Raw genomic sequence first — 25,535 nt, forward strand, 5'->3', positions numbered from 1 at the left:
CCGAAACTACTGGCAACATTGCAATACAATTTGGCAGGTTTTAAGAGGTAGTTATTGTGCATTTTTTGACATACAATTAAGAACTTTATATTCATCATTGGCGCGCATACGGGTAATGGTCTGAACTTTTTAAAGAAAAAAAGATGGTACGCCACTGACATATTTCAAATTAACAATCGTTTTTGAATTCCTCATTCCATTTGTGACAAAAAATCTATCTTCCCATTTTTTCATAGGACGCGCCGTTTTGTTGCAAAAAATAAAATATCATAACGCTTCCAAAGTATTCGAATTAATTTTTATAATGGATGTAGGAGTTTATGTACAGTTGAGTCCGCGAGTCTTTACCCGTGCGTCATCATTTAAAGCATACGAAATAAATCGGAAATCTATTTCACGCAACAACAAGTGACAGAAAGTGGCTACTGTTCCGATTACGGGTTTTATTATAAAATTTGACGTTATCAAATATATAAAATGTCAAATGTAAGTTTTGCTTCAAAATTTTTGTGCAGAATTACAGCTACATTTGAAGTAGCTTAATAATTTTTTTTTATTATTATTGAGTAATAAATAAATAAACAATTTATAAAAAAATTCAATAACATATTTTATTTTTGTTGTTTTATTCACTTTGATGGAAACATAAACACAATCATTTCTTTACTGTGTGAATGACGTTAGCTTTGTATGTTTTAAATATGAATTGCCAAAATATAATTATTTACCTTAAAAGTTCAAAGCCCAATATAAAATTAGTTGTGAAAACAACTGTTGGTGTAATATAAAGAAACTTCAAAACACAAAAATTCGACAATAACCGCAAAAAATTCAACTGATTGACAGCCACAAAAGTAAACAAAGCAGAAACGTCAAACAAATTGTGCTTAAAATATGAAAACATACCGAATCGTCTTTTTTTGTACCTATCTCTTTACAATGTACTGAGTCTAGATGGTTCATAAAAATAACATGTGATTTTACTTAATAACAAACGGCAGTTGGTTTGTCATGAGTTTCATGCGTGGAAGAGAATGATGCTAGATAAAAAGTATGTGTTTTATCTCGCCAGGTATTAATGACGCACGGGTAAAGACTCGCGGACTCAACTGTATGTAGATGTAGAAACTACTAGAAGTTCGAATGCTTTGTAAGGATTAAGATCTTTTCTTTTTTGAAAAAAATTGCGCGTCGTATGAAAAAATAAAAAGATAGATTTTTTGTCACAAATTGAACGAGAAATTCAAAAACGATTGTTAATTTGAAATATGTCAGTGGCGTACTATCTTTATTCTTTAAAAAGTTCAGACCATTACCTCTATGCGCGCCAATGATGAATATCAAATCCTTAATTGTATGTCAAAACATGCACAATAACTACCTCTTAAAACCCGCCAAGTTTTATTACAATGTTGCCAGTAGTTTCAGCAAAATCGTAAAAAATGTGTAAAATTTTGTTTTCTTCAACGCCCTGTATCCACACAATAACTACCTCTTAAAACCCGCCAAGTTTTATTACAATGTTGCCAGTAGTTTCAGCAAAATCGTAAAAAATGTGTAAAATTTTGTTTTCTTCAACGCCCTGTATCCTGAAAATGGATGGCGTTACAAAAAAATTTTCTAAAGCAAACCCCAATTATTTTTCAGTTTTTTACCTATTCTAGTGACGGTGTTACCTTTTTTGAAAAATATGTATAAAATTATATCAAAAAACGAAAAAAAAACCGAAATAATGCGGTTTTTTATTTTTAAAGGTACGTTTCACCAATTTTAAAAATCTGAAAAAATTCAGGGTGAAAGATTGTGCAAAAATACACGTTATAATTGATTTTCGTAAAAACGAGTGTCTTAGTTTTTTTTTCAAAGTTATTTAAAAGTTTAAAATTGTTCTAAAAATTCGAATTTCCCTCCAAAAAATAAAAAAAAAATTCATATAGATCTTTTTGAAACTTACAACTTTTTTAAATAAAGTTTTTGGCTAGCTCTTGATGCGGCTGAGATAAAAAATAAAAACATAAAAAGCCTTATTAGGCTCTAGGGGGGTCACGTGACCACCTAGGGGGCTAAAAATTTCAGAAAGTGAGTTCCTCTATATGTGCTAAAAAGTGGCCTATATGGAATTTAAATCAAGTTGAGGGCACTTTTCACCATCTTACCCGGCTAGGCCCTTTCCACAGTCACAGCAAGCTATTCTAGGCTACGTTGCCATGTCATTCAAATTTATGAAAATAAAAATTCACTTATATGGAGAACAATGTAATTTTTTTCTCGGAAACGGTTAACTTTAGAAAAAAATGTTATAGGAATCTTTTGTTCTAAATTGTGTATTATATCCATACCTTAAAGGAACGCACTATTTTCGGGGACACCCTGTATACTTGTCAATGATTTCTAGCATCAAGCGTCGTTTTCTACAAACTTATACTTACTTTTTACTAAGATGCCTGGACACATCGGACTTCTTAAACCCGTCCAGACCGTACAACCTCTTCGCGAGCCTGATGGCAGAAGGCATGTCAACTGCCTTCGGCGAGTAGTGGAAACTATGAAGACTCTCAACGTCGCTTTCGTCCTCAGAAGACAGCGGCGAAGATTTGTTCGTGATCTCCCGGAAACCATCTTCCTCGTGCTCGAATTCTTGCACCATATCGTTAGACATCTAAAAAATAACGAAATAATTAGTAAAGGGGCGACAATGGAAAGCTGGGACAGTTCCGAGAAAAATGGAAGAAAACAGTAAAGAAAATGTAAAATTGTTTTATACTATAATGGGATTTATCTCATTATTTAGATAATTTAGAAATCCTTAAATTACCTTAAAGTATTCGTTAGATATTTATTTATAAAACAATAAACATTACGCATATTTGTTATAATAATTGCAAAGTAGAACACCTTAGTTAAAGTCCACGTTTTGCTTAGATCAACAAGGTCGATTATTGATTTTGACACACTAACGAGAATATATACAAACATATTTACAAAACGAAGTATTTGATAAATATGGGAACACGATCAGATTTGAGTCATTAGTGGGTCAGTCGAATTAGTTAGTTAGGTTTGGGAGGTTGCTGCCGTTAGAGCAGAATAATGTCACCTATCAACTGAATACATTTATATGGTATTAGTTTAATCAAATAAAGTAGTTATGAGTATATAGTGTATTCCTGATAGTCAACCCCATTCCAGGGAAGTTAAATATCCAGTTACCACCATAATACCTGCGAAGGCATAAACCGATTAAAAATGCTAAAGTCCAATATGGTCATCGTTGGTTCGTTTTATGTTGGAAATATCAGCAAAATCGTATTATGTCATATGAATGTCGTTGGAAAGAGGGTAGCTCAAGAACTAAATAATAAAGAAGTAAAATTTAATAAAAAATTTTGGTCTTGGTAAAAGGTATATTATTTTAAAAAGCCCTATAGGGCTACAAACATCGAACAGAACGTTTTCGCTCTAAAAAGAGCATCATCAGTGTTGCCTAAAATAAGTATAACCATATTAATTATCAAAATGTTGAACTTAAAGTGATGACCAAGGTAGAATCAAAGTTTGGTTATACTTACAAGAACATGGTGAGCCAACCAAAAAAATACGAAGGTCAAAGCCTTTCAAAAATGGACTAAAAGTCACATCAAAATGCTAACATAGCAAATTCCAAAGGATGGATATAATCCCTAAGGATATGGCCCTAGGATAACATATGACTCCCACACGTTGTAAGTGGGTCAAAGGTAACAAATTAGGTCATTATGTTACAAGAGCTGACAGGCAACTAAGATGTGAGATATCAAAAGCGAATCTGTCTGATGTCAAGACAACAATTGTCAATGGAACTTGAAGTATCATGAAAAATTGGTTACACAGCTACTAAATTTATAGTTGTTTATAGTACAAGCAATGATAACAGCTAACATCAGTGTGTTGGAATTATAAAAATAAAGAGTTAGTGAGAATAGATTATCTAGATGTAAAATAGAAGGGGGGAATTTGAGTACCCACAATCATCAATGAAGTGTATTGTGGGTACTCAAATTCCCCCCTTCTATTTTACATCTAGATAATCTATTCTCACTAACTCTTTATTTTTATAATTCCAACACACTGATGTTAGCTGTTATCATTGCTTGTACTATAAACAACTATAAATTTAGTAGCTGTGTAACCAATTTTTCATGATACTTCAAGTTCCATTGACAATTGTTGTCTTGACATCAGACAGATTCGCTTTTGATATCTCACATCTTAGTTGCCTGTCAGCTCTTGTAACATAATGACCTAATTTGTTACCTTTGACCCACTTACAACGTGTGGGAGTCATATGTTATCCTAGGGCCATATCCTTAGGGATTATATCCATCCTTTGGAATTTGCTATGTTAGCATTTTGATGTGACTTTTAGTCCATTTTTGAAAGGCTTTGACCTTCGTATTTTTTTGGTTGGCTCACCATGTTCTTGTAAGTATAACCAAACTTTGATTCTACCTTGGTCATCACTTTAAGTTCAACATTTTGATAATTAATATGGTTATACTTATTTTAGGCAACACTGATGATGCTCTTTTTAGAGCGAAAACGTTCTGTTCGATGTTTGTAGCCCTATAGGGCTTTTTAAAATAATATACCTTTTACCAAGACCAAAATTTTTTATTAAATTTTACTTGTAATTAATGGTATACAGCCAGCTACAGGAAATTCTTCCTAGTGGATTTTTAAATAATAAAGGGTTTGTGGCTAGAGGACCGATTGCCAGAGGCCTTAGGTAGGGGCGTGTGAGATGTTTCGTGATAGGACTTAACGAAAGAAATATGATTACATGGAGACATTAACCATGCAGTATGTTAAATCATACGGCATTCCAAGACTTTGACGTTTATGAAACCGCTGGGAGTCAAACTGTCAAACATTGTGTTTGTTTATATTATTTTTATCAGATTGTTTGATAAGTTTTTACCGTTAACAGTCTTTTAGTTGTATTTTCCGAACATTTTGTTGTAGATTTTGTGACGTTTTTAGTTGAAGAAGTACTTGAACGACTTTATTTAGTTTTAAGCAGTGAATACATGAGTGCATATAGAGTTGTTAGTGCACATAAAGTTGTTGGTAGACAATACAAATGTTGCTAGTAGGTACAAGCAAAAGATTGTCAAAATAAATAATATAGGTCCACTTTCCCTCAAGGGGTCTGAGTTAACCTACGGTTTAAACAGTTTTCTAAGCGTAAGTAACATGGACATAGATATTTGGCATTTTAAAAGGACGTTTCATAGCACTGAACCATTGTTTGTGTCTCTCAGATAATTACTTATTTAGTTGTTTTATGTTATTGTCTCTCAGATGATAACTTATTTAGTTGTTTTATGCTTAAAATGTAGCACTGATTCCACACTTCAAAACACAACAGAAATGAGGCATATTATCTTTTTAAATTAATTCTAGTGAAAATGTTAAAGTAATCCTTGTACAAAACAAAGACAAAGAAACGCAACTAAGATGATGTAAAACACATTAAGAACTGAGATGATAACATTTGTGTTTACCTCCCGGCCGCCACATTGATTTAATTTTGACAGCATGTTGGAATGCCTTGTTTGTCCAATTTGCACAGAACGTGACATTTTTATTAAACATGATATTTTATGTGACATTTGACGTAAAATGTGAAATGTGACTTTTATGTAAAACGCGATATTCACGGAACACGCCTTTTATGTGTAATGAGAAATCTTATGTGAAAGGGCCTAGCCGGGTAAGATGATGAAAAGTGCCCCCAACTCGATTCGAATTCCATATAGCTCACCGTTTAGCATATATAGTGAAACTAACTTTCTGAAATTGTTAGCCCCCTAGGTGGTCATGTGACCCACCTAGAGCCTAATTAGGGTTTTTATGTTTTTATTTTTTATCTCAGCTGCATCGAGAACTAGCGAAAAACTTTAAATAAAAAAGTTGTAAGCTTTAAAAAGTTCTGTCCGAAATTTTTTTTTATTTTTGGAGGGAAATTTAAATTTTAGAACGGTTTTAAAATTTTAAATAAGTATGAAAAATAACTAAGGCATTCGTTTTCACGAAAAAAATATATAACGTGTATTTTTGCATATTGTTTCACCCTGAAATTTTTCAATTTTTTAAAATTGGTGAAACGCACTTTTAAAAATAAAAAAACCGCATTTTTTCGGTTTTTTTTTCGTTTTTTGATACAATTATCAATTGTATACACGTTTTTCAAAAAAGGTAACACCGTTACTGGAGTAGGTAAAAAACTGAAAAATAATTGGGGTTTGCTTAATAAAAATTTTTTGTAACGCTACCCATTTTCAAGATACGGGGCGTTGAAGAAAACAAAATTTTACACATTTTTTACGATTTTGACGAAACTACTGGCAACATTGTAATAAAACTTGGCGGGTTTTAAGAGGAAACAGTAGCGATCAACAGGTAGCGAAAACGCGTTCCAAGATTGCGGCTGTAATTTTGAATATTTCTTCGTAATATTTGGCACACATATTCGTAATATAATAAAGAATGGCGGTACAGAAATATATTGATGTTTGAAAGATATATTAATGTGTGGAAATTACTCTGTAATTAAATACAATATTAAAAAAACGAGCCTGTACCGCCATTAAGAAGAACAAAAAAATACACTTTCTTCAAATAAACTTTTTTATCCGATGCCTACCTAGATTTTGTGTTATTTTGGAACTACTAATTTTTTTTATTTCATTAGTAGTTCCAAAATGACACAAAATCTAGGCATCGGATAAAAAAGTTTATTTGAAGAAAGTGTATTTTTTTGTTCTTCTTAATGGCGGTACAGGCTCGTTTTTTTAATATTGTATTTAATTACAGAGTAATTTTCACATATTAATATATTTTTCAAATTGGGCTCTGTACCGCCATTCTTTATTATATTACGAATACGTGTGCCAAATATCTCGAAAAAATATTCAAAATTACAGCCGCAATCTTGGAACGCGTTTTGGCTACTTGTTGATCGCTACTGTATCACCTTAAGAGGTAGTTATTGTGCATGTTTTGACATACAATTAAGGATTTGATATTCATCATTGGCACGCTTAGGGGCAATGATCTGAACTCTTCAAAGAAAAAAGATAGTATGCCACTGACATATTTCAAATTAACAATCTTTTTGAATTCCTCCTTCAATTTGCGATAAAAAAACTACCTTCTCATTTTTTCACACAAGGCGCCGTTTTGCTGCAAAAAATAAAATATCTTAACGCTTCCAAAGTATTCGAATTAGTTTTTATAATTGATGTACGAGTTTATGTAGATGTAGAAACTAAAAACTTTGTAAGGGTTAAGATGTTTTATTTTTGGAATAAAAATGGCAAGTAGTATGAAAAAATAGGAAGACAGATTTTTTGTTACAAATTGAACGAGGAATTCAAAAACGATTGTTAATTTGAAATATGTCAGTGGCGTACTATCTTTTTTCTTTAAAAAGTTCAGACCATTATCCCTATGCGCGCCAATGATAAATATAAAATTCTTAATTGCATGTCAAAAAATGCACAACAACTACCTCTTAAAACTCGCCAAATTTTATTACAATGTTGCCAGTAGTTTCGACAAAATCATAAAAAATGTGTAAAATTTTGTTTTCTTCAACGCCCTGTATCTTGAAAATGGATGGCATTACAAAAAATTTTTATTAAGCAAATTCCAATTATTTTTCAATTTTTTACCTATTCTAGTGACGGTGTTACCTTTTTTGAAAAATATGTATAAAATTATATCAAAAAACGAAAAAAAAAACCGAAAAAATGCGGTTTTTTACTTTTAAATGTGCGTTTTACCAATTTTAAAAATTTGAAAAAATTCAGAGTGAAACATTATACAAAAATACACGTTATATATTTTTTTTTTCGTGCAAACGAATGTCTTAGTTATTTTTTATACTCATTTAAAATTTTAAAATCGTTCTAAAATTTTTTCCCGCCAAAAATTAAAAAAATTAATTTTTTCGGACAGAACTTTTTAAACCTTACAAATTTTTTATTTAAAGTTTTTCGTTTTTCTCGATTTGGCTGAGATAAAAAATAAAAACATAAAAACCCTAATTAGGCTCTAGGTGGGTCACATGACCACATTATAAATATTTCTAAGATTTATTTTCAAATATTTCAGAAAGTTAGTTTCACTATAATATGCTAAACGGTGACCTATATGTAATTCGAATCGAGATGGGGGCACTTTTCATCATCTTACCCGGCTAGGCCCTTTGGCAAAGATGTTACATTTTACGTCAAATGTCATACAAAATGTCACGTTTCACATAAATGTCACATTCTATGTGATATCTATCCTTACCTGATATCCATCATTATCTCCTCGTAACGTAGACATACTATCACTCTGTCTATTCCTATCTTTGTCGGGTCCTTTCACTTGTATCACAATGCGATGATCACTACTATCCGAATTCCCTCCCGTCGAACTACTATTGTGCACCCTGACGTGCCTCTGACGAGGTTCGGACACTAACAAAGTACTGTCACTATCACTATGGTCACTGATTTCCATGACGCAATCGCGCAAACCGACAATGTCGTCATCATGGTAATCGGGACTCGAAATGTTCGACACTGCTTCGGAGACGCTGTAGTCGCCGCCGCCAGGCAGCTGTCCCATGGGTCCGTTTGAGAGACCATAAGGCGTTCGTTTTGATCCTACAACAAGACACATCATCAATAAAACAAATACTACTTCTAAACTACTTCTAAATAAAAATACATACATCAAGAAAATGAAAGACAGTCTATGTTTCATTTTGTTTCAGAGGCAATCATCATCTCTTTACATACGTTTTGTCCTCTCAGGGATCTTCAGAGAGGCTATATGATCTACTCCCAGAGATATACAGGGTGTTTGGTAAAGAATGGGCCATAGCTTAACCTTAGATTTATGAGGTTAAAATAGTTAGATTTAAGCTATCTTACCTTAGTACGAAAGTTGATAGTAACCAAAATACAGGGTGTCAAAGTTAAACTTTTATTTTATTTCATCGTTGCCAAGTCAAAAGCTGCTAAGTGGGACTTTTTCATAAAAGGAGATATCTGTACCATTTAACAGATTTTTACGTTGGTCACCGTCCTATAAATACAGTTATATGGTAATTCATATAATTGCTGTAATATCCAAGTTTGAAAAATATGTTATGTGAGTGGGTATCGCAATAAACATGCTATGTGGAGTCCTCATCCACGTAGAAGAAAAATATTTACATAACGCGCGCCCGTCATACACTGCTATGTGGATTTCTTCATGCACATAGCAGAAATAATTAACGACCTTGAATTCAACGTTTAGGTTTTATCTGTCTCCTATAAAATTCTATAAAACCCACATAGCAGCTTTTGACTTGGCAACGACGATTTATTCTTGAATATTTCCGAACAGGCATGAGATAATAACACGAAATTTGGTAAACAGGGGTTTTTTGGGACGAGAAAATGATGTAGGTATTACCCAGAGGGCGCCACATAGGCCTTCAGCGCTCATTTAATATGTTCAATTTTTTTTATTATCCACTCTACATACTTTTTGAATCAAAACTTTTATTCTTTTAATATTTTTAATTAAAAAACGTATACTACATTCATCTCGCTAAACTTAACCGTTTTCGAGATTTTAAACGCATTTTAAATCTGCGAGGTAACATAATTTCTTGCATAATATCATTGTAGTTACACCCGAAAAATAACTTAAAACCATAAAAATTTACAAAAATGTATCGCAAATTTCTTCAAATGGAATTTGCGATGCAATGACATAAATATGAGAACTGGTACAATTATTATGGTTTTAAGTAATTTTTCGGGTGTAACTACAATGATATTGTGCAAAAAATTATGTTGTTTCGCAGACTTAAAAAGCGTTTACCTCGAAAACAGTTGAGTTTAGCGAGATGAATGTAGTATATCTTTTTTAAGTAAAAATATAAAGAGAATAAACTTTTTGATCCAAAAAGTATGTAGAGTGGGGAATAAAAGAATTTGAACGTATTAAATGAGCGCTGAAATACGTATGTGGCTCCCTCTGGGTAATACATAATTTTTGGTGGCGAATTTAGATTTTTCGTCCCAAAAAACCTTCGCTTACCAAATTTCTTGTTGTTATCCCATGTCTATCAGGAAATATTCAAGAATAAATAAAATAAAAGATTAACTTTGACACCTTGTATTTCGGTTATTATCAACTTTCGTACTAAGGTAAGTTAGCTCAAAATGACCTATTTTAAGCTCAGGGATTTCAATTTGAGGTTAAGCTATGGCCCATTCTTTACCAAACACCCTGTAGAAGAGTAGATCATATAGCCGCTCTGAAGATCTCTGAGAGGGTGAGACGTATAACTGAACATATTTAACTAAAACCCTCAAGGTCACTTTCCAAATAAAGATAAGCATCCAAAGAGGAGTTAGAAAAGGTTGTATACTATCACCATTATTATTCAACTTGTACTCAGAAGAAATCTTTGCACGAGCTCTAGATGAAGCATAAGAAGGAATAAAAGTCAATGGAAAAATCGTGAACAATATCAGGCACGCCGATGATACAGTACTGATTGCTTGCAGTGAAGAAGAACTACAAATTCTGATAACCAAAGTAGTGCGAGAAGGAGAACTGTATGGCCTATATAAGGTGAATGTAAAAAAAAACTAAAACAATGGTAATTTCAAAAAGTACACACCAGTTATAAACATACAACATACTAGTCAACAACAATCTCGTTGAGCAAGTGAAAAAGTTTAAGTACCTAGGGTGTTGGATACATGAAACCTTAGACCAAGAACAAGAGGTTAAATGTAGAATAGAACAGGCAAGAAACACGATACCGCATGATAAAGTGTTATGTATTGATATGTTCTTGATTATTGATATGAGATAATATTCTTATATGTCATTTAATTTAATCAATGCATTAATAATAATCTAATTAATTTACCAGATCACATATCAATATGTTTTCAATCTCAGGGCGAATTATAAAATTAATTACTTACTCTCGTGGCTTCTAAGTATTTCTCAATGGTTCCTAATCGGGATAGGAAAGAAAAGAGTAAAATAATACACACATATGGGTTACAATAATTATAATCAAAATATTGTTTATTTTATTTAAATGGCAATCACTGCTTAATATTTGCTAGATCTTGTTATTCTTAAACATAACATTTACAAATGGGAATCTTATTTCCTTTTGGTTTCCAATTGAAAGTTTTTATTAACATTTAACTATTAGGATTTATTAGCAACAATTCTATTTAAGTTTGATGCAGTTTTTCTGATATTATTGATTATGTTCTTCAATTTTAAATGTGGTATTTTATACGAAAAACCCATACATTCATGTCCAAACAAATGAGACTGACCTTTTTCTGGTGAACTGAGAATGTCTTCACACAAAACCCGTTTCCTGCTATCCTTGGCTGCGATCAAAACCTCGTCCTGTCTTCCAGTAATGTTCTCCTTTGAAAACTAGCTCGTATAGCTCCCGTTCCTGCTTCTGTCGTGATGCTGTATTCTACCTTTTTCGAAACTGCAATCAGCTACCGGGACACTCTTGGCTCAAGGAGGTTCTTTTACTCTCAACCTGGCCTACCTCTCGTTCCACGATAGATACTCCACACTCACGGAACTACACCGGCTTTCTCACTCTCCGTACACTACCGTCTACTACTGGACTTCACTTCTCGACAGCTCAAAACATTCTGATCTCTATTTGTCATTCATTCCCCTACTTTCTAAATATCCCTTCCAGATTCACAAATCAACCTTCCACCACCAACTCTCATTCGCAGTCTTCCTCAAAACCAATTTTTAATCTTTCTAAATATGCTTAATGGATTTCAAAGAAAATAGTTAATTCCCATTCTAAAATTACTTTCTACTATTTACAAAATTTAATGACCTATTCTCTATTTCCACTAAGTCTTATTTAGTATCGGCTAATGATCGAACCTTCCGCGAACAACGATAATGACCTATTATCGATTTCACTTGAGTTTTATTCTAAGCGCATTGTCCCGAGTTTCGTTTAATCACTTCTTAAAATTAAATATAACAATTTGTTGTATACAGGTTGTTCTAAATTTATATGCCCGTGGTTGAGAAAATTGAAAATATTTTATATTAAATTGAATTCTGCTTATAATTATCAAAATTTAATTTTCAGATCAAATAGAAATATAACAGTATATAGTGTACTATGACACGGCATGGAAGCTTGGACGTAACAGTCAGCTCGTTATGACGTTTAGAGAGCTTTGAGATGTGGGTATTTCGTGGTATGCTGAAAATTACATGGACCGACCGCATTAGAAATGAAGAAGTTCGTATGAAGTGCGTATGAATAGAGAACGTGAACTCACATAAATTGTCAAAAAACGTAAAACATCTTATTTTCGACACATATTTAGACACGACAGGTATAACTTCCTTCAGCTTATTATAGAAGGCAGACACGGTCCGGGTAGACGACAAGTGACCTGGCTGCGCAACATCAAAGAATGGACAGTATTAGACTTTCAAAGTTTAATAAGAAAAGCCCAAAATAGAGAAGACATTACAGAAGTCATCGCCAACCTTCGCTAAGAAGACTCATCTAAAGAAGAAAGAAGAAGGGGATGACGATCGCCTCTGAACTGTAACGAAACATAGACTGCCTTTCATTTTCTCGGTTTACTCATATTGTGAGTACACGGAATCAACTTCGTTGCATTTTTTACCTAGACGAATGGACCGAAGGTGACTGCATATTGTAGAGTTCCTTTCGTCTGCTTTATTCGTCGTCTGCTTGCTTTGTAAATTGTAGAAGGCACAGATTGAGGTGGTACCCAGAAATTGGTTCCATGGTAGAGGTTCTCAGATTTTCGGATCTGGGACTTCTCATTTCGTTTCATACATCAAGAACTTGTGTTAGAAATAAAGAAAGGAAAAGCAGTTGGGCCAGATGATATTTCTGGAGAAGTGTGGAAAGCATTAGGAGAGACAGGATCAAGTTGGATAACAGGTTTATTTAAGAGAATTATGGAAGTTGAAGCCAGACGAATGCGGAAACAGTATATTATGTAGGTAGTAACTGTTTACAAAAGCAAGAGAGACATACAACAATGTACAGTTACGATCACTGAATAGTTTACACCTTAATTTTTATATTTTAATACTGTTAAATTGCAGTGTCGTACGGATCTGATAAATGTCAAAGTCAAAAAATTTCAAAACGTCAATACTTGTCAAAAATTTCGCGTGTTGAAAAATAAAATAAAACGATATCAAACTTCTCCAAAAAAACTTTTTTGTATACTTCCCATTTTGTTAATTTTTTTATTTAGCTTAATGCCTCGGCATCTAATGGCCCTTGGCTTTTTTTTTAAATTTTGTAAAATATATTTATATTGCTTTGATTTTTTAATTTTAATCAACCTATTCTAGGTACACCACTGGTAACGTCACTTTGACGTAAAAGGTGCGTTTAAACGAGGTAAAATTTAAAAAAATCGGCTCCTAAATACGTAAGGCTGTAAACTATTCAATGATCGTAACTGTACAAACTACAGGGTCATACAACTACTTAGCCACACCATGAAAATATGGGAGTGAGTAATTGATAGACAGATAAGAGAAGAAACCGAAATATCCGATGATCAAGTTGGGTTTATGCAAGACAGATCAACAACAAATGCAATTATTATTATAATGCAGTTGATGGAAAAAATACAGGAATAAAGAAAGAACTGCTCATATGGTATTCATTGATCTTGAGGAAGCGTATGATAGAGGTCTTCGAGAGATTCTGTGATGGGCACTGAATATGAAGGTCTCCGGTGAATACGTAAAGATTGTGGGAGAGTTGTGCGGGAGAGACTAATAAATTTCATGTGAAAGTAGGATGCCACCAAGGCTCGGTGCTTAGTCCTTATTAATTATTCTCATTAGTTTTGTATCAGATAACAGCGAAACTACAGGGTAACATTCCGTGGTGCTTAATGTATGCTTATCACGTAGTGTTAGTAGGAAATAGAGAAAGCGACTTAGAACAAATACTGGAACAGTGGAGACAAGCTATTGAGGAAAAATATTTAAAGCTTAGTAGAGCAAAAACAGAATATTTGGAATGTTCATTTAAAGATTGAGTTACTACAAATAAAATGATATCTTTGGACAGTGAAATGATTGTGAAAGTGAGTTTTAAATTGGTACTAGTAGTAGTAGTATTAGTAGATCGGTATTAGAGTAATGGGGAAATAGATGGAGATGCATGCAATAGAATATTAGGGTTGGATGGATGAAGTGAAAGGAAGCGAGTGGTGTATTGTGTGACAGAAAAATCCCAATGAAACTGAAGGGAAAATTCTATCAAACAGCAATAAGACCGGCTATGATGTATGGAACTGAATGTTGAGCAGTTAAAAAGAAAGAGGAACAACAGATGCATGTGGCGGAAATGAGAATGCTTAGATAGATTAGTGGAGTAATCAAAAAAGATAAAGTTAGGAATGAGTATATTAGGGGAAGTTTAGGCGGGATCCTGGAAGAAGCAGGAGAGGACCACCAAAGAAGACCTGCTGGGAGACATTTAGGCAGGACATGTCGGTAAAGGAGATTGATTTAAAGAGAAATGCAATTAGGAAAGCCGACCCTCCATTGGGATAATGACAAAGAGAATGATGATGATGATGACACCTTAACTCCGGTGCTCCCTATTCATATTTTTGTTACACCTGAAGCTGCAACTTCAGATTTTTGTTACATTGGCACCCAACGCATATTTTTATTACACTCGTAAAATTAGAAAAGTATCTTACATTTATGAGTCACCCTTTGTAATTTCTTGTCGGAGTATAATCCGTTTTTTTATTTTTATTAAGACCGAAAACTTACCCGAATGGCTGGACATCACAGAGGAAGACACTGAAGTGGGTGAAGCAGGCGAACCGGAAGAATGAAGAGGGCTGGAGGAGGTCGGCGAAACGTTGCTGTGAGACGAACTGCTTCCGTTCGAGAGCGCGTGCGCGAACTTCTGTTGGTCGGAAATGGGGGCGTTGTAGGTCCACACGATTCGGTCGCTGTCGCTGTTGCAATTCGCTGTAACCGAGTCCGGCCGGGTGTCGAGCAACGTGTTGAGGGAACTCGTGACGTCCTCGTCGGCTTCCGAGTTGGCAACGCTGACGTTGTAAAGGTCATTTTGACCTTGTAATTGGTCCTAGAAATAATAAAAGAAAGAGTTATGAACGAAATGGTTCAAATCTTAATATATTCCAATCCGGCTCGAAGGACCATAGATCCTTAGACACAGTTATACATGAATTACTATTTCGTAATAATTGACAACACAAGATACAAAATGTTGAACGTGACAGCTCTTCCTTTGCAGGTGGAAGGTGACAGTATTCGCTTGTTGTCGGTCACAAGAAACCCAAGTAGCACAATAAAAACATTTTAGTTTTATTTAAGATTTATAAAGATTTTATTGTCGTAAATAAGATGACAATGGTTTTAAAGTTACCTTGTAGATATACTGCCAGAACTTTAAAACTGTTAAGAATTTGTCACTAGTTTTGAAGTATCAAATAAGACTAATTAATCTTAATAGATAATTTGTCTTATTGTAGTTTTAAAATGGTTTATTCTCAGTTCACTTTAAAACTAATCAGTTTTATGAAGAACTTCCTGACTGTTTGGTTTTATTAGATTCTAGTTTGTTACCTTTTAGTTTTATTGCACTTTTTAATCGCCGAAATCGGAAATTTTAGGGCGCCTCAGTTATTTAGACCTATTTTTGTTAACATTATCAATAAAGCAAGTGTTTTTCTACCTTGACAGTCCGAAATAACCAAGTATTTTTATTATTTTATGGTTACAAATACGTATCTACCTAGCATAACACATGTAAAAATTTGTTGGCCTATAGCCTATATGGAGTATATGGGTTTAAAGAATCATTTAATATGGTAAATTGTCTTTAAAAGTCTCCATTTAAGAAACCTTTTTAAGTTTGCTATAAAACTACCTGCACTTAAAGTGTCTTTTAACATGGTTTTAAAAGCACCTTCACAGCAGTTTTAAAACAAGTTGCTTAAGAAAACAAAGTTTTATGAAGGTTTTTACTGACCTCTTTCAGAGTGGGCCCTTTTATGCTGAAAGCGGTTTTATTGCAACCTTAAGGTTTACTTAAAAACCAAATGGTTTTAACTTTAGTTTTATTCTACAGTTTTAAAGCATCCGTAAGACTTAATAAACCCGTTCGGTGCTACTTGTGAATCTACTTGAATTAGATATTGATACAGCAACACTTACTCGATTTTGAAGTGACAAACAGACACCGAAAGATATATAGAATGAAACAGGAGAGAGTTAGCACGATCACCAATAACAATCATTAATGTGGATACCAAGTTGTATTCTATTCTAAATGAACTAATGGCAGAACTAACAACAGCACCACTTGTAAGATAAGATATGGGAGACCGATTGGTTGAAACTAAGCACACTGAACATCTGGCTAATCATTTCACCATATGAAGTGATGCATTTAGTCATCGTGTGTTACATAGATAGACAGATATATCTTCTTCTTAATGTGGCCTATCAAGTACCCTTTACGTTGGCGATTAACATGGCAAAACTGTCTCTGTCTCGAGTTCTTCTAAATAGTTGTTCTGCTTTATTTACTCCTATCCACTCCCTTGATATTCTTCAACCAAGAGGCCTGCTTTCTACCAATTCCTCTGCGTCCTTGGATTTTACCCATCATAAGATGAAGAATATTATATCGGTCTCCCCTTACTAAGTGTCCAAATTAGTCCATCTTTCTATATTTGGTGTTATCAAGAAGCTCGCGGGCAGCATTTGCTCTCTTAAGGACTGCCACATTTGTCAGCATAGCCGTCCATGGTATTTTCAGTGTATGTCTGTGCAGCCACATTTCAAAGGCCTCCAAACAATTAATGGTGGATATTTTTAATGTCCCTGCTTCGACATCGTAGAAGAGGACTGACCAAATGTAACATTTAATCATGCGCTTTCGAAGTTTAAGTTGCAAGTTATCATTACAGAAGAATGACCTCATTTTTAAAAATGGTGTTAAGGCTATGGGTACATAATTCGCAAATATTTTACGTGTATCCCTACTTTTTCTGTCTTTACACGGCAAATTACGTGTAGTAAAATTCACACTGGTGTGGATATATAAACATTACTAGAATGTCATTCTACTTGAAAATGTCATAATTAATTTAAAGAGATGGCTTTTGAATGTTCTTGGATAACTGTTATTTTTATAATTGCAAATTATTAATTCAGTTAATAAATGTGATAATTTTTTCACTAACTATGTTTTCAGTGATTGTAATAATTTATTTGTACAACAAAAACTAATAATCAATCGAGAAAAGAGGAAAAGTGTTAAAGTGATTTTTTAATAATATGTTGTTATTTTGGAACGCTTACAATTTTGAACACCTCTAACAACAAAATACTTGGATCACAGGATATATCAATCTGATGTATTCTCTGCTTGGATCTTCCACAAATAATACACAATAAATAACTTTTTATTAAGTTCACGTCTTAAATCAATTATTTATCAAATACACTATATATCAATAATATTTAATCAATTTCTCAAAATATTCCCGATGCAATGTCAAATATTTAAAATTGTCACTGATTGTCAGTGTCTGACTGACAATATATGCTGACAATATTATATTCGGTTGAGTGCGTTGTAAGACAAAGACAGATTTGGAAAATATTACCACGGCATTGTGTTCATTTTTTTCAAATCCTGAAAAAACCAATAAATATTTTTGAAAAATTTAAACGCAGAATGAAAGACTAAATTATTATCGAGGGCCGAAAGTCCCTTAGAATAAATAAAAAGTTTATTGTGAATGAGATATTTGAAATTAAAAATCACACTAAATTTTCTCTTAGTTTTTTCACCCCTGTAACTTATTAAAATAAACATTATAGAAGTTCTCAGGGACTTTCGGCCCTCGCTAATAACGTAATCTTTCATTCTGCGTTTAAATTTTTTAAAAATACTTATTAGTTTTCTCAGGATTTGAAAAAAATTAATCCCCATTTGAATAGCATTGCAGCCGAAAATACGTACCGATCCTCTTAAGGCTACCTCGATTCTACACTGATAAGACAGATATGTTTTTTAAATAGATAGATATGGTTCGTACAGTATAAATATTGTTGCACGTCATTATCTACGTCAGAGATCCAAGTTGACATTGTTGCCAAATTACAAATAAATCCTGAATTCATTTTAAATAAAATATAATTGCAGAAGTGGATTATATAACAAAGCAAATTAATATTCAATGTAAATAAATAAAAACATTAGAAACAGAAAACAAGAATTAAATAATAATCTTACGTTAAAGTAAATAATAAAAGCAATACATATAATAAAACAAATAATTGAGGCCATGAGAGCCAGAGTGGCCTAATTGATTTTAACATTACTTTACATAATCGAAGAAAATAATCAGAAGCTATCAATGTCTGATTGATTTAGTAATTATATGTTGACCAATAATGATTTTTGGTCAACATAAAACTACTAAAACAATCGGACATTGTTAGCTTCTGATCATTTTCTTTGATTATGTAAAGTAATGTTAAAATCAGTTAGGCCACTCTGGCTCTCACGGCCTCAATTATAGTAAATAGTAAAAACAAATCTGAGGTGTCAACACCGCAGCTGTCAAATAAGTGTTACCAATTTATGCCAAAATGTGACCTTCGTTCGATCGCAGTTACAGTGTAATCCGAACAAGTGTGCTTTATAAAAACGCTTTATATTGCACTTTACAAATTAAATGAAACAAGTTATGGTGCATTTCTTTAAGTTTACGATAATAGAAATCCTCTAATATTATTTCTACGCATACATAATAAAACATATGTCTAGTGGCTGTAATTCCAGTGCACTTGGCTAAACGATTCTAAATAGAAACAGATCTACGACTTCTAAATATTTCGTGTTGGTATTATTTGACGTCACTTTCTATGACGCGGATGACGTGCAACGGTATTTATATCGTACGAACCATAGATAGATAGACAGATAGAAATATTTATATAGTAAAAACTACATGTCATGGCACAATAGAAATGAACCTGTCATTTTTAGATACTCACAAAAATAGAAAGAAATAATACAGTAACACAGAAAGTAGTTAAATTATACATAATGTTAATGTATACAAAAAAAAACATTATTAAATTATACCTTATTAAATATATCTATAAAATAACCTTTTATTAGCTTTTTCGATCCATTATTAATAATTCAAAACGCAGCTTATCCTTTTAAAGTGTAATAATTATCCATGCAGCCCACTTCTTTGCTTTTAATTATTAATAAACATATGTCTCGATTAAAATTGATTAAAACTTTTGAGAGAAAGTAGTTTTTGTATCGATATTCAATTGTATACAGTCGTAGTGGGCGACTCCGAATAAAACCAAGGTAATTAAACTAAATTATAATATTGGTTCACGAACCTATATGATTATATTATTAATATAGTGGTATGCATCCATTGATTACCTTTTGATATATATTTTTCGCTATATTTTTTATCTTCCTATGTCTTTGTATAACTTGGTATAATATTATAGGTGGAAGGGGGGAAATATAGTTACTGAACTGGTAGTAAAAATGTAATTCCACGAAAAACAAAAATATATACAATTTGTAAAATCGAGTGGTTTGATGCCAAATGCAAAGAAGGGAAAGAAGCTATCAATAAGATGAGGAATGGAAAAGAAAAAATTCTACAGACAGGAAAAGAGGATAAGACTAAACATGAAATGGAAAGAAGAACAGCAAAAAGCATATGTAGATCAAGAAAACTTAATTGAGAAAAACAAAGAAAATAGAAACGATATCTATACAGAAAGAAAGTAATAATTATATTGTTTTCAAGAAGTTCGAAATAACAGCAATGCAATAAGAAAAATGCCACTTTTTAAAAGAAGAAAAAAGGGAGAATTAATAGCACATAAAAAAGAATATTGTAAATAGATAGAAAGAGTATTTTGAAGAAGTATTAAATGTAGGGAATACATCTACATGTGAGTATCATACCGAAGAAAATATACGCACCTAACTTTAGTGGTCCAAAAAACTTAGGAATAACGAAACATTCGAAGAAGTTTCTCGAGATTTGTTAATGTGCAAATGATGCTGATGGATTTTTTGAAAGGTCTGGAATCGTGGCAGATTTGTTGTAATAGATATATCTAATTAAGAGCAGAATATGTCAAATGTTAAAATAGTTTGACCTTTTAATTTTGTGTGTTTCTATAATATACTAAATTTTGTTCAACCATCCTTTTAGTACATATTTGCATATTATACAACAATGTTTCTTGGAATATTATTAAAACCTATTTAAAAACTAATAAAATTTGATTTACAGCATGTAACTACATACATGTTACTCATAACTAGCATGTTTTGTAAATAAAAGTTTTATCACAGTAAATAAAACTTTTACAACACCTTCGGTATTTATTACTTCGAATAAAGCACTGAACTACTTTTCCTCATGGTAATGAAAAATATCTGATCTGACAAAACTAACAAACGATGAAAGTGGTTAAAAATAAAGAAAGGCAATGCGATTGGACCAGATGATATTCCTGGGGAAGCGTTAAGTTTACAAAAACAAGGGAGACATAACAACAATGTACAAACTGCAGGGCTATAACACTACTTAGCCACACCACGAAAATATGGGAGAGAGTCATTGACAGATGACAATTATTTCAGACAAAACAGATGCAATTTTCATTATAAGGCAGTCAATGGAAAAAGACAATAAAAGAGCAATAATGCAACGAACGACTTAAACCCTGACTTTTGACTTAAGGAATACCTATATAGTAAAAGACTAAGTTTTCAATCTAATAGCACATAAAATAACATTAAAAATATTACTCTACATCCCACCAGATTGAAAACAATGGCAACCTTCTCTGGTTACACCTCCGAAGCTTCTAAGCTAGGCTTACCGCGCTGAGCAGATGGGACGTGAATTATAAATTGTAAAATTCCCTCATCTTCTTTAGTCGCAGCATCCGTTATGGCTTGCAAATTTTAGAAGCCTCGGAGGTGTAACAAGAGAAGGTTCCCATTGTTTTCAATCTGGTGGGATGTACAGTAATATTTTTAATATTATTTTATGTGCTATTAGATTGAAAACTTAGTCTTTTGCTAGCAGTTGCCGCTAGGACATCCCTGCCATTTCGTTCGTTGTAATCCGTAACTGCACGCCGGGGTTTATCCTGGTTGGGTCAGAGAGAGCAGCATATGTGCCTCCTGATGAGAGACTAATAAGTTTCGAAACCGGTAGAGGTGCTTGCTGCACTCTCTGATTGAACTAGAATATAATGCGGCTGTACTTTCGTGTTGCAACGAAATTGAAAATCTTTATTCATTTTTGACCTATATAGTAATTAAAAATAAAGAAAGGTAAAGCGGTTGGACCAGATGATATTCCTGGGGAATCGTGGACAGTATAAGGAATTAGATAAGATAGATAGAAAATGAACTTCCGTTCAATACCTATAGCAATTTTAGTTTCTTCAATAACATGTTCATATCGTCTCTAGCCATTCTTACCTCTGATCGACTTGTCCTCACAAAGTTATAGGGATCAGCAGGAGAGGGCTGGTGCTGATCCCTCTTGTTGGCACTGATTGGGGAAGTTGATGCGGAATTCGGACCAGATTTCCCAGCGTTGCTGCCTCGATGGCCCAGATCGGACTCGTTGGGGCTGTTCGGCACTGAGTTGTGCTGTTGATGCCTCAGGTGGTGGGCGTGGCTGTTATGGTACCTCAGGTTGTCCATCTGAAACGGTATCGTACATTTTATGATATGCTATGTATGTTAGCGTATGCTATGTATCAACCAGATACATACCATAGGCGTAATTTGTGCGCCATGCCAAAAAAGTAGAACTGAGTTAAATCGTTATTTTTACTGATTGAGTTCTGTGAAATGGTTCAGTCAATGGGAATATTAAGATTAAGAATATTTACGTCATCAATAAAAAGGAGATCTGTTAGTGTTTTTTCGCTATTTTTGTGCCCCTGACAAGCCTGGAACCACAAAATATAGCATACTTTTCCGAAGATTTTTGGTGCAGTTAATATGAATATGAGCTCCAAATTGGCTCTATTTTCTGAGATATCCTAACCTAAAAGTGCAAAAGCAGCTGTTTTTGGCAATTTACCAGGCAGTAAGGCAAGGTTGTCGACTTTCTCCACTGTTTATTAACAACATTAGGTATTCCTAAGCGACAGTGTCAGATAACATCGAAGCTCTTCAATGCCTTTTAAATGATCTTGCAAATGAAATTCTGAAACGGTACGATTTGGCAACGCTGCTGACGATAAAATAGAGGAGCCGCGAACTTACGACGCAAGCGTTGTGAATCTAGAGAGTGGGAAATTTAGTTATCATGGAGACGTGGTCGAGTGAATAGCGCGCATTTGCTGTTAAAGCTTATTACAAAAAAGGTGAAAGTTTTGTGCGTGTACAACGAGCGTTTCGTTTACGCTTCCATTTACCGCCCGCGCTGCAGTTCCGTCTAATATGGCTATTAAGATTTGGGTTATGAACTTTGAAGTAGTGGTTCAACATCACAAAAAAGAGGTGGCAGTGTCAGAACTACTCGCATACCACAGAATATTGAAGCGGTGCAAAATTCATTACACGCGAGTCGTCGCAGGGATCTTCGAGAACTCTAATTTTAACCGTTATTTTTGCACTTTTAGATCAGGATATCTCACAAACCAGAGCCAATTTGGCAATTCAAAGCTGAGATTAGGATTCAGCGCAACAAAAATCTTCTGAGAAAAGTATATTCGGATCGGTGGGTTAGAATCAAACTTTGTCAGCCTGTGTTATTAATCTTATGTGACTAAATATTAATGTTCAAAAGACCAAATATATGTGTTGCACTAGGTCAAGCAACCAGACACCTACAAGAATAATAATTGACGACCTAGAACTCGAAGGTGCCCACACCTTCCTATACTTAGGCTCGCTGATAACTAAAGATAACAATGTCAGTGAATAAATCAAAAGAAGAATAGTGCTCGCAAGTGTTACTATGGCTTAAGAAGACAGATGGTCTCAAAAATACCCAGAAAAATTAAATTGTCTGCCTACAAAACACTCAAAAGACGAGTGCTAACATATCGTTCAGAAACTTGGTCACTTATACGGAATGACCAAGAACTGCTCAAATGCTTTGAGCGGAAAATCCTAAGAAGAGTATATGGAGGGATAAAAGAACAAGGTTTGTGGCGCAGGCGTTACAACTTTGAGTTGTATAGAAGTTTTGGAGAACCTGGCGTTGTAAAATTCATTAAAGTAGTACGCCTTAGATGGATAGGGCATGTAGTCAGGTGAGAGAAAGATGCATGGTACGAAAAGTTTTTGACCGAAGAGGGCCGATAGGACAACGAGAAAGAGGAAGACCGAGATTTAGGTATCAAGACCACTTAGAGCACGATTTAAAATCTATTGGAATTAGAGCATGGGGAAAAGTTGTCAGAGAGAGGGGGCGAATGGAGGATTGTTATGAAGAAGGCTTTGGCTCATAAAGAGCTGTAACGCCACTGATGGTGATGATGTGTTATTAATCTTATCTTGCATGTTAAAACTTACCTTCTTTTGTTGCTTAGGTACGATGGCGGTGGTCTGTGGCATCCGCGAAATGTTCAGGATATGCTCTCCCGTCATCATATACGCCTCGAATTTCGGTTGACCGTGGCTTTTCGATTTGTTCGTGGTCTCGTTCCCGTGCGCTGCCAACGGTTGCCATTGCAATCTTTCGTGTTGTTCGTTCTCCAGAGGTCGCAGCACTTCGTCGTGGTCGTGATGGTGCAGTAGTGGTTCCCGTTCGGAGCAGCTACCGTTTGTTGCTGAGCCGTGTCGCACCACAGCATTGTGAGTCTAAAAGAGATTAGGTATATTAGTCAAAGAAACAAATCAATTAAACAACACAAGATACGAATACATCTAAAACCAGAGTATAGTATCAGTAAGAGATATAGTAGAAACACTTTAATACTCTTTTTTGTTTTTACCAACCGGTTCGCACAGTGAATCATCTGTGGCATTTTAGGTTTTAGTTGGGAAGCACTACTTTACTAGAGTGTAGGTTTTAATTTTAATGAACAGTATACTTACCTTCATTTTAGATTTAACTATGTTTTTATAAATTTCTTTTAGTATCAATAATTTTAACAATAACAAGAGTAATTCTAAAGGCAAAACTTTATCAGTTAGCAATCTAACATTCAGCAACAAGGAGGGTCTCTGCAAGGTTAAATGTGAATAAAAAATGGTTAAAATTAACTTTAGCACATACGATATGTCCTGCTTTAACGGTATATAGGTACCTAAGTAAAAATATATATTTTTAATTACATATTTAATTGCCAGACAGAATCAGACGTCATACTATAGCTTAAAGCTGAATTACCAAAACCTACAAATCTGACCGTCCCACTATATTTCTTACGTACACTATACCAAAGAATGTTATTCATTTGTTACCGTTTGTCGACTTGGTTAGTAAGAATATTAGCCAGAACTTGACCCGTCTGGGACCACACGGAAATTCTGAAAACAAATAGAGAGGATATACAAGAAACGTGAAGATCATGCCAGGATCTATATAAAGACGACCAATACCTAGAACATATCCACCTTAACTTGGAGGAAATGGAAGAAGAACCGGATATACTAGAAAGCGAAATAAGACTGGCAATCAATAAACTTAAATTAAATAAAGCACCAGGACCAGATATGATAACAGCAGAGATGCTCAAAGAAAATAAGAAATCGGAATAAAATTGCTTCACCTCCTCTGCAATAAAATAATAATAAACCTTTGCTGGAATCGAAGAGCACAAATTGTAATAGATAATGAACCCAGCTCAGAAATTGAAATCACTAGGAGTTAGGCAGGGATATATTATGTCTCCATACAACCATTCAACATCTTACCGGAGGCTGCCAGGCATTTGCTGCAACTGAATATAAGGACCGGCATGACTCAGTAGGAAAGATCCTTTATCAAGAGATAGCCATCAAACTGGGACTTCTCCAAACAAACCATCTCCCACACTATCAATACGTTCCGGAGAGTATGCTTGAGAAACACAACTATAAGTTAATTATTTATATGGGAAATAAGCCACAATTAAAATGAAAAAAATTATTTTATTAACGTTTCGACGCCCAAATCGGGTGCCGTTGTCAAAATACAAAATATAATAAAATAATTTTTTTCATTTTAATTGTGGCTTATTTCCCATATAAATAATTAATCATAAAAATGCCACAAGGAAATAGCTTCAAAACAACAACTATAAGTTATACTGGGACCGTTCTGTACTCACAAACCAAACAGTGTCACATAATAGACCAGATTTCGTATCAGTTAATAAATTAATTGTTG

At 33.9% G+C, this 25,535-nt stretch overlaps 1 protein-coding gene across 3 annotated transcripts in view; it reads right to left on the minus strand.

The window, feature by feature from the left end:
• The window catches only part of LOC126886753 (PH and SEC7 domain-containing protein), a 347,358-nt gene that overhangs the window by 66,416 nt on the left and 255,407 nt on the right, over positions 1-25,535 (minus strand). For all 3 annotated transcript variants that reach the window (XM_050653768.1, XM_050653769.1, XM_050653770.1), the window contains exons 5-9: positions 23,735-24,022; positions 21,680-21,907; positions 14,914-15,235; positions 8,341-8,699; positions 2,430-2,659 (exon numbers count right to left, since the gene is read on the minus strand). In XM_050653768.1, coding sequence (XP_050509725.1) covers positions 2,430-2,659; positions 8,341-8,699; positions 14,914-15,235; positions 21,680-21,907; positions 23,735-24,022 — 1,427 coding nt within the window. The remainder of the gene's footprint in view (positions 1-2,429; positions 2,660-8,340; positions 8,700-14,913; positions 15,236-21,679; positions 21,908-23,734; positions 24,023-25,535) is intronic.

Source organism: Diabrotica virgifera, chromosome 6 (genome assembly GCF_917563875.1).
Source record: "Diabrotica virgifera virgifera chromosome 6, PGI_DIABVI_V3a".
NCBI classification, from domain to species: domain Eukaryota; kingdom Metazoa; phylum Arthropoda; class Insecta; order Coleoptera; family Chrysomelidae; genus Diabrotica; species Diabrotica virgifera.